This window comes from Nannobrachium achirus (genome assembly GCF_963921795.1).
Source record: "Nannobrachium achirus genome assembly, chromosome: 7".
Taxonomy (NCBI): domain Eukaryota; kingdom Metazoa; phylum Chordata; class Actinopteri; order Myctophiformes; family Myctophidae; genus Nannobrachium; species Nannobrachium achirus.
Window position 1 is genome coordinate 64,086,090 of NC_137816.1, and position 11,185 is coordinate 64,097,274.

Sequence of the window (11,185 nt, forward strand, 5' to 3'; positions counted from 1 at the left end):
ATTGGATTAGATCGATGTGCATGCACAGAAGACGGATTGTATTTTCGGGTGCTGTTTATTATCGCTGTTTTCCCCGTATCGCTCCATGTTAATGACCGGAGGAGAACTGCCTCAGCACCATGAAAAAAGGTTGGCCAACCAAAAAAACTCTTTCATGCACGGTTTGCTGGCTTGCACGGAGTGATCCGATTGTGTTGTTATGATTTCGTGCTTTGCTTTTTTAAAACATGTTTATAAATAAATAGGATATTTGTTCGGCAGTACCTCTGTTCAGGGGTTTCTGGCGGGGCTTACAAAGTGTTGAGGTGGTGCCATAGTTTTGTACTTTTTCTGTTTTTCATGTGTCTAGGAGGTTGAAAGTACATCATTGGACCCCCTGGTGTGGTTTTTATGAGCAGTTATGTATTCTCTTAGTATTTGTTTGTTTTCTCTTGGAGGCTGCCACCTTGTGGTCAAAAGTGTCAGTTAAAAAACACAGATAGTTCGTAGTTCTTGAGAGACTACCATGTCAGTAGTTCTCAAACCTTTTCATGTGAAGGACCCCCAAAATTTCCCAAAAACATTTCCACGCTGTAAGGCCAGTAAGGGACAAGATGACCCCCGGCCACTTTCATTATACACCTTTAAACCACTTAAACCCTCTATTATGGATTTTTTTATATATATATATATAAAAAATATATATATATTTTGAAATATATATCGTCACTGTCGGGCAGAAACCTTGTATCTCCAAGTTTCAAATGTGTACATTTTTTTCGCAAAGTAAAACCCTGCTTCATCATACAAGGCCATCGCACAAAAGTAGTGAAAACAGCTGATCTACAAGCACACAACGCCTCGCAGCGCGAGGCGTTGTGTGCTTGTAGATCGGCTATTTTCACTAGTTTAAATCATTTTAAAAATGATAAATACAAAACAAACGGTTTTGGACATACAAGGTTTCTACCCGACAACGACGATATATATTATGTAAAATCGGTCCGTGACCCACGAATGGGACCCGACCCACTCTTTGAGAAACATCCTACCTGGCCTCTGTCTCCACAACATGCTATCTAAATTGCATTTTAACCTTTTCATAAGCCTGCAAGGTCGTGGAGGCTGGGGCCAGTGCTACCACGGCCATCACACTGTAGTTAATGGTGTTGTGGAGAACAGCTAATCCACTGCACACTCCACACTGCACATCCTCTGCTACTCAGCAACACACCCACCCAGTGAGTGGTCAATCGGATCAACAGTCCTCCAGATGGAAGGACAGATACACGCACACGCACGCACGCACGCACGCACGCACGCGCGTGCGGCACGTCGCGCACACACATTAAGTTCCAGGAATCTCAGTATATATCTAATACATAGAGATATTCCTGGAATTTATAGATAAGGGATCAATGATATGCTCAAGGACAGGGGACGTTTCTTATTGCTGTGGAAACATTGTATGTAAAAAAAGGCAAATGGATCCAGCTCTTGTTAATACCTTCTTCCGACCCGACCACCTAAACCTAACCTTAACCCTAATCTCAGTAAATGGTGCATTTATATATCGCTTTTATCCAAGGCGCTTTACATATATTGTGCATTACATTCACCCATTCACGCACACATTCATACACCGGTGGCGGAGGAAACCATGCAAGGCACCAACGCACTAACCTGCCGATGCCGGTGAATGTAAACCTGGTGAATGTTAACGGAACAACGGGAGGTCGGGACAACGGGAGGTCGGGACAACGGGAGGTCGGGACAACGGGAGGTGGAACCTTTGAGAAGACACCTTTCAAAACGTGTGGATCTGTGCACCACCGACAGTTGGGGGAGGAATCATGGCACCCCATCTTTGAAATGTATGCTCACCTTGGCAGTGAGCAGCGCCTCCCGCTGGTGGATCATGTTCCACGGAGCGATGCCGATGGCCACCACGCGCACCTTGGAGGAGGTGCTGGCCAGGGAGTGGTCTCTGACCGCCTGGCCCAGGTGTTTGGTGATGCCGAAGCGGAGGCCGTTGGTCAGGATCCATGCTCCTGGAAAGACAAGGCACGCGTGTGTTAGTTGGTGTGTGTGCGTGCGTGCGCGCGTGCGTGCGTGCGTGCGTGCGTGCGTGTGTGTGTGTGTGTGTAAGTATTGGTAAGCCTACGTGTGTTTATATAAACCTTAACCCTAGAATGTTACCCAGTGGCTCAGGGGTAGAGTTTCCGTCTTAGAACACGGAGGGTTTCCCGAAGGTTTCCCAGTTCGATCCCGGGCTCCCCCAGAGTTAGTGTCGAAGAGTCCTTGAGCAAGACTATGAACCCCTAGTTGCTCCCGGTGAGCAGGTTGGTGCCTTGCATGGTTTCCTCTGCCATCGGTGAATATACAGTATGTGTGTGTGAATGGGTGAATGTAATGCACAATCTCTGTAAAGCGCCTTGGATAAAGGCGCTAAATGCACCATCTATACTATAATTTTGCGAATGTCTGTCTGAGTGAGTGAGTGAGTGAGTGAGTGAGTGAGTGTCTGTCTGTCTGTCTGTCTGTCTGTCTGTCTGTCTGTCTGTCTGTCTGTCTGTCTGTCTGTCTGTCTGTCTGTCTGTCTGTCTGTCTGTCTGTCTGTCTGTCTGTCTGTCTGTCTGTCTGTCTGTCTGAAACAGCGTTTCTCCTCAGTGGCTGGAGCAATTGATCTGAAATCGCATCACCATTAGCATATGAACACACCTAACATAACTGTGAAGCCCGTTTGTCACTTTCACAAATCATATACTGTATATTAGCATTTTTATGGTGTATCTATATCTATTTAGCCTACAGTACCTTTTGTGACCACACATGTTAAGGGAGGGGCGCTGTTGTTCAGGCCATGCACAATCACACACAAACCCACACACACACACGGGGGGGTGGGGTGTGTGTGTGTGTGCAGGCAGGCGGGCGGGCGGGCGGGCGGGCGGGTGGGTTCTGGCCCTGTTACAGATGTTGTCCAAAAATCATGCAGATCGGTACACAGTATCTCTGTAGCTGTTAAATGGAACGGGTATTTCTTACATTGATGCTCCTACATATTAGCATGCAAGCACCAGTTAAAGTTACTTTCCATCCCTCATATACTGTGTGCACAGTGCACATCCCATAACCCACACACTGCACATCATTTCGGAGCTCATATCTTTGAACGGGTAAGGGCTAGTTAATTTAAATATAACATTTTGTGTATTATTCCAAATAGGCCTACACCAGATAGGTCCTATGCCCCCGTGGTTAGCAGACTGATCTCTGTGTCAAACAAAGTGCTCTGCGAGTGTACTCACCCAATAATGAATTCCTAAGACTTGGAGTAAGATATTGTCCTCTAGTTTCATAAAGATCTGGCAGAAAACGTGTTTAGTCAAATATCTCCACTTTTACACGAGCTTCACAAGGACGACATTCCCTCTGGGTGAGGGGCCCTGGAATGAGTGCTGGACTGAATATATCAAAACTTCCTTTGGGGAGCACAAACGTATGGTGCACACAATTGACAGGTGGTGTGATTAATTACGCCAATCGCAAAGCACCTGTCAATTGTCTGCCCCATACGTTTGTGCTTCCCAAACACACGTGTGTTGTTCTCAAAGGAAGTTTTCATATGTTCCCACTTCCCAGCAGTCATTTCAGGTCCGGCCCAGAGAATGTCGTTTGTGTGAAGCTTGTGGAAAAGTGTGTGTGTGTGTGTGTGTGTGTGTGTGTGCGTGCGTGCGTGTGTATATAGTGTATATTCTGCCAGCTAACTTTCAAAGGGATATGACACCCTGTAGCTCCGCCGCCATTAGCTGCGGTGTAAACATGTAAAGTAACTTGTAGCCTACATTTACTTAAAGGGCCACTTCACCTCTGGGACAACCCGATCTTATTTTATTGTCGTTTGGGACACGATCAACACAAACACAGTTATTTTTTGTGTTCAATCTGTGTTTTTAGATATTTTATTATTTCAGCATGTGATGCGTTTTGTATCATATGATGCAAAACGCATCACTGATGATGTAATCTCTCAAGACAGCCTCAGAATGGAAGAGAGACAGGCCGAGTGGGCATCGCCCTTGCTTTGATGATGGGGTTCCCAGATTGCTGATGATGCAAAATGCATCACTAGTACATGCTGAAATACTAAAATATCTAAAAACACAGATTGAACACACAAAATAACTCTGGATTGTGTTGATCGTGTCCCAAACGACAATACAATAAGATCTGGTTGTCCCAGAGGTGAAGTGGCCCTTTAAGTACTGTACTTAAGTACTATTTTTTAGTATTTGTACTTCACCTTGAGTATTTCCCATTTTCAATAATGTTACTTCTATTCCACCACTGGCTGCTGTTTAGCAAAAATAGCAGATCTACAAGCTCAAAACGCATCGCGCTGCGATGCGTTTTGAGCTTGTAGATCGGCTATTTTTGCTTCTTTTAAATTGGAATCCTGAATTATTTTTTTGTAATTTCTTAATTGGAATCCTGAAATGTAACATTTTGATTGAATTTGAAACGCATGTATTTATAAACTCATGTTAACTTTATGAACCTAAATACAAATACATTGGACATAAAAAAATACATTTTAATACTACTATACTAGTGGTCATTAAGCTACTAATATAGACAGAATTGAAGCAGGTCATGTTTGGAATTGTAACAGCTGAAATCAATAATATATCAGTATTCCGATATTAACCTGGGCCGCATTAAGTGAAGGTGGGGGCCGCATGTGGCCTCCGGGCCGCAAGTTGCCCACGTATGGTCTATACTGTAAGTACGGGTATGTGTGTATGAGTACTGCTACATGTGTGTTTCTATCAACCTGTGCTCTGTATGGGTATGGGTACGGGTATGTGTGTATAAGTACTGCTACATGCGTGTTTCTATCAACCTGTGCTCTGTATGGGTATGGGTACGGGTATGTGTGTATAAGTACTGCTACATGCGTGTTTCTATCAACCTGTGCTCTGTATGGGTATGGGTACGGGTATGTGTGTATAAGTACTGCTACATGCGTGTTTCTATCAACCTGTGCTCTGTATGGGTATGGGTACGGGTATGTGTGTATAAGTACTGCTACATGCGTGTTTCTATCAACCTGTGCTCTGTATGGGTATGGGTACGGGTATGTGTGTATAAGTACTGCTACATGCGTGTTTCTATCAACCTGTGCTCTGTATGGGTATGGGTACGGGTATGTGTGTATAAGTACTGCTACATGTGTGTTTCTATCAACCTGTGCTCTGTATGGGTATGGGTACGGGTATGTGTGTATAAGTACTGCTACATGTGTGTTTCTGTATGGGTATGGGTATGTGTGTATAAGTACTGCTACATGTGTGTTTCTATCAACCTGTGCTCTGTGCAGCCTTCACCAGTCCTTTCCTCACGGTGTCCCTCAGCCACGGTTTCATCTGGAACAGCTCGTCTCCACCCACCAGCGCCACCACCAGGTGAGGAGGAGCAAGTCCCCACTGCTCTGTCAGCATCTGGTAGATCAGCACGGGGTCTGTGTTGCTGCTCACCCTCACAAACTGGAACACACATTCACATTCACATAGAGCAGGGGTTCCCAAACCTTTTTGTCTCAGGGCACCCCATAAATATTTTTTTAATCCGAGGCACCCCTACATTATAATTTCCAGCTCCTTATATTCATAGCATATCATCGCTGTCGGGTGGAAACCTTGTATGTCCAAAACCGTTCATTTTGTATTCATCATCTATAAAATGTACTAAACTAGTGAAAACAGCAGATCTACAAGCAGTGCTTGTAGATCGGCTGTTTTCACTAGTTTTGTGCGACAGTCTTGTATGATGAAGCAGGGCTTTGCTTTACCAAAAGACGTACACATTTGAAACTTGTAAATACGAGGTTTCTGCCCGACAGTGATTATGTTGCAAGGAAAACGTTGAGATAATAGCCATTTTGGTTAGAACTGACTGAAAATAACTTTGTACTTCAAGTTTAAAATGATACTAAATATTTTAACAAGTGTCCAAATAAATTCCAAATATTATCAAATTATCTCGCAGCACCCCTTGACTGCCGTCACGGCACCCCAGGGTGCCCCGTCACCCACTTTGAAAACCCCTGACATAGAATAAAAATAAAAATAAAAACTATGAACCCAGTCCTATTTTCGTCCATGCCTTACCCCTCTTTTGCCATTTTTTACTATTTTGAAAAACATTTTTAAACATTTCGAGGTAGATTGGCTATTTTAAGTATTTTAAAACGTTTTTCAAAATGGACAAAAGGTAAGAGTTTTAGGGATGAGGGGTAAGGCATGGACAAAATACTGTACAAAAAAACGGTAGGCAGTGAATGCTGACACCTTTCTATGGGAGAAGTGAGTTTACCTCCTCATTTGGCCTACTGAAAGAAGGATTTTCAGACTAGTTGAAGCTGAAACTGAATTCCCCTTGAGGGATAATTATGTATTATTATATTATATTGTGTACATATACATGTCTTCTTGCAGGCCCTTTGGCCACAACATGGTGATGGGCTGCATGGTTCCTTCCATCAGCCTCATTGTTAACGGTTGCTGGGCCCCTGATTCAGCCCAGGAAAAAGAGTTGTAGAGGCCCTCATTGCGCGCTATAGAGAGAGATCTCTCTCTACAGCGCTGCTGCTACTCAAAGATTTGCCATTTCAGATCATGACAAGTGACAAGCCAGTGCAGTAAGGGCGAGTGCCAGCCAGTGGGCCAATTACTGTACATGAGTTATATTTCGTCGTTGTCGGGTGGAAACCTTGTATGTCCAAAACCGTTTGTTTTGTATTTATCATTTTAAAAATTATTTAAACTAGTGAAAACAGCAGATCTACAAGCACACAACGCCTCGCACCGCGAGCCGTTGTGTACTTGTAGATCTGCTGTTTTCACTACTTTTGTGTAACAGCCTTGTATGATGAAGCAGGGCTTTGCTTTGCGAAAAAAATTATAAATATGAAATTTGGACATACAAGGTTTCTGCCCGACAGTGACGATTTACTTCGTTGGCCGCCCAGCCCCCAAAATGGAACGAAGGCCGACATTCTATTTTTATTTTTTTCCTAATGGCCGGGAATGAACCGGACGGAGCTGTTCCGCTTTTCCCAATGGCCAGCACGCCCCTGGTTACCTCCAATAGGCTAGTTTGAAGCCAACACTGACTGTAACTAGTGCCTCAGCCTTTACCTCAGTCAGTATGTAAGCCTCTTACTGTAGTTTTACTTGTTTTCCTTTTCTTTAGTGGGCTTCGATGCTGGCCTCTCTCGCACCTGGCTTTAGCTTTATTGGTAAGCCTTGAGTTTGGAACACAAACTGTTCTAAGCTTTGCTCTGTGCCCTCACCTTCCCTCTTGTCCTGCTATACCAATGAAGTCACCTCACCTTCCCTCTTGTCCTGCTGGTACCAATGAAGTCACCTCACCTTCCCTCTTGTCCTGCTTGCACCAATGAAGTCACCTCACCTTCCCTCTTGTCCTGCTATACCAATGAAGTCACCTCACCTTCCCTCTTGTCCTGCTCGTACCAATGAAGTCACCTCACCTTCCCTCTTGTCCTGCTATACCAATGAAGTCACCTCACCTTCCCTCTTGTCCTGCTTGCACCAATGAAGTCACCTCACCTTCCCTCTTGTCCTGCTCATACCAATGAAGTCACCTCACCTTCCCTCTTGTCCTGCTATACCAATGAAGTCACCTCACCTTCCCTCTTGTCCTGCTGGTACCAATGAAGTCACCTCACCTTCCCTCTTGTCCTGCTATACCAATGAAGTCACCTCACCTTCCCTCTTGTCCTGCTCGTACCAATGAAGTCACCTCACCTTCCCTCTTGTCCTGCTGGTACCAATGAAGTCACCTCACCTTCCCTCTTGTCCTGCTTAATGAAGTCACCTCACCTTCCCTCTTGTCCTGCTCGTACCAATGAAGTCACCTCACCTTCCCTCTTGTCCTGCTCGTACCAATGAAGTCACCTCACCTTCCCTCTTGTCCTGCTATACCAATGAAGTCACCTCACCTTCCCTCTTGTCCTGCTCGTACCAATGAAGTCACCTCACCTTCCCTCTTGTCCTGCTCGTACCAATGAAGTCACCTCACCTTCCCTCTTGTCCTGCTATACCAATGAAGTCACCTCACCTTCCCTCTTATCCTGCTCGTACCGATGAAGTCGATGTCTCCCACTCTGCCCGCTGCCCAGTGGCTCTTCTCCCTGCCGCTTGCCCTTCCAGCCAGGCCTCTGGGGGGCGCCACACTCTCCATGGACTCACCCAGCGCAGCAGAGCATGGGCAACCAAGCAGGATGCTGAAGTGTATTATAAACATAACACAACGCATTGAATAGATGGAGACAGGTCACCAGTGGTGGTAAGTAACTATAAATAAATGTACTTGTATTCACCCATAATGCTTTACCGTACAAACCTGTGTTTTTCGGACCACTCCAGCGTGGCTCCGCATTGCACACACCTCCTCTGTGGACGCAGCAGCCCCTGGAAACACACACCAACACACCATGTTCACTGACCCATGCACCCATCAGCACCAGGCACGTGCACACATAGACATCAAAGGGGGCTTGAGCCCCTGCCCTTTTATCCTTCTGTAAAAAGTGCCCTCTCTAGACCATGAATGCAGTTTTTATAGAGAATTGCCTTGTCCAAACTCTCCTGAATGCAGCATCTTATGCTGAAAGAATTGCCCTCTCTGTGTAGAAATCCATGCCGTTACGCCACATCTCCAGTATTCACCTGATTATGCTTAGTTCAGTGTGGTATCAAGCACCGAAAATATTTTCGATATTTTCACCAAAAGGCCCTTTTAGAAATGTACTTGGAGGTCTGCTATTTTCGAAATTTTCAACAGCTCAATTTTCGTACTTATGTGGGCGTGTTTCAAGAGCTAATGTGGGGCCCCCAGTAGCTTCCTGCAAGCGACAACTGCACTCTGAAAAAGCTTTTGAGGGGAACGGACATGTGGGGGCCCCTGAGACGGGTGACACATACATGGTCGCTATAGCGTCAATGTGGAAATATTCTGTTTCAAGGAGAATTCCTGTGTTCAAAATGTTCCTTGCGTAAAGGTATAGAGCAGGGGTGGGCAACTTTGATGATGGCGAGGGCCACTATATTTCCACCTTCACTCCAGAGGGCCACATTGCATATTGCTACGTCCTACTTTGTCATTCTATTATCTCATACAAAAGAAGCAAAAATAGCAGATCTACCAGCTCAAAACACATCGCAGCAGTTTTGAGCTTGTAGATCTGCTATTTTTGCTTCTTTTGAATTGGAATCCTGAATTTTTTTGTTATTTTTGAATTGGCCTGAAAGTAACATTTTGATTTCATTTCAAATGCATTTAGTGATATACTCATATTAACTTTATGAACTTAAATACAAATACATTGGACAAGAAATACTACTATACTAGTCATTAAGCTATACTAATATAGTCTCACAGAATTAAAGCAGGTCATATTAGGAATTGTAACAGCTGAAATCAATAATATATCAGTATTCCGGTATTAACCTGCGGGCCGCATTAAGTGAAGGTGGGGGCCGCCCGCATGTGGCCCCCGGGCCGCCAGTTGCTCATGTATGGTAGAGGGTGCACAGCGCCGGCACGTGCCTGCCGAGTGTAAAATCCAGTGGCAAGGTGAGTTTAACGTTGTTTAACGTTGTTTAATGCAATCAGATAGGACTTTCTGTTTGGATGTATGGGCTGGCAAGGACAGAAAGTTTTTTGCCACTCAGTAGGCATAACTTCCGGGTATGATGTGAAGTTGTCATGCGGACCTGTAATACATTCCAACTGGAACATATATATATGTGCCATATACAGTAGTACAAAAGTATGTCCATTGCACAGTACGCCTACAGTATGTGCTATAGTTAAGCTACTATAAGACCATACTGACTGCGCTTCATGCATTGTTTGATGTTTGAGAGGATAATGTCTGTGCCAGACCGTTATAGTGCACAGGCTTCAAGAAAATAGGAGGTATGCATTTCAATGTGTTCTATGTGCAATGATATGGTTCTGAAGTGTTTCTATGTTTGTATGAATAAAAGGTTTTTGGTTTGTATTTGAGTACCTGGCTGATGAGGGCTCTTGAGTGTTTCATGAACCATTAGTTGGGAATAAGTGCATCATGACATTGAGTCATTGTGTGAAACACATTACGGTGTAAAAACTAATGGATGAGATGGAGAATCCTTTCTTTGGAGTGATGGACAAAAGGAGGGAGATGGCATGGACGAACTGCACTCAAAACTCATCTTGTGCTCCCTGTTGATGTGTCTAGGGACGGGACGATATGAACATTTCATATCACGATTATTGCGACCAAAGAAATCGCGATTTATGATATTATCGCGATAATTAAAGTATCCCCAACATCCGTTATCCTGGGGCTTAACATTTGCCAAAAAATAGCAGATCTACAAGCTCACAACGTGTCGCAACATGACGCGTTGTGAGCTTGTAGATCGGCTATTTATTTGGCAAAGACATTTGATGGAGTGAAAAAAACTGTATCAAGTACGTATATTAGAACCAATTATAGAGGGTTTAAGTGGTACCGGATATGCAGCTCGGCAAATAAAAGGTGAATTGATCCCAGTGCATGACGGAGGACGATATCACAATAAATGAAATCTCCACGATAGGATTATCGTGAGTGTTTTTTATCGCGATAAACGATAATATCACTTATCGTCCCATCCGTAGATGTGTCACTGAAAATATAGCAATGCAAATGTTCTCAAGCTTACCCTACCCTTCCCAAGTGAAAAAGGTATAACTAAGCTAATGAACTAACTACTTGAAAGCAATTCTGACAGTATAAAAAAATATATATATTTGCATGGTACAAAGAAACAGAACAGGAAGTAGTTGAGCTGTTTTTCATTTGAGTGGCTGCTGTGTCCTTCTCCATCCATTAGTTTTTATTGGATTTTGCCCATTTTCCATCTTCTCCAGACACGTGTAGGTTTTACACAGTATGATTAAAGGACAACTTTAGTTTTTTACAACAAGGGTTCATATTTTAGATTGTAATTAAAGAATATAAAAGATGAATGTTAAAATTATTTCATTTACTTCTTTCTATTGTTTTAGAGATTCTTATTTCAGTGGTTGGGGGCATGCGTTCAAGTGGCTAAATATGTAATTCTACACAGAATAAGCCCATTCCCAA

At 43.9% G+C, this 11,185-nt stretch overlaps 1 protein-coding gene across 1 annotated transcript in view; it reads right to left on the minus strand.

Annotated features, from left to right (window-relative positions):
* The window catches only part of trpm5 (transient receptor potential cation channel, subfamily M, member 5), a gene marked incomplete at both ends in the record, with an annotated part of 76,167 nt that extends 66,704 nt beyond the window's left edge, over positions 1-9,463 (minus strand). The window contains 5 exons of the mRNA XM_080730391.1: positions 1,864-2,030; positions 5,348-5,528; positions 8,125-8,290; positions 8,410-8,477; positions 9,446-9,463. Coding sequence (XP_080586517.1) covers positions 1,864-2,030; positions 5,348-5,528; positions 8,125-8,290; positions 8,410-8,477; positions 9,446-9,463 — 600 coding nt within the window. The remainder of the gene's footprint in view (positions 1-1,863; positions 2,031-5,347; positions 5,529-8,124; positions 8,291-8,409; positions 8,478-9,445) is intronic.
* Between the last annotated feature and the right edge of the window lie 1,722 nt (positions 9,464-11,185).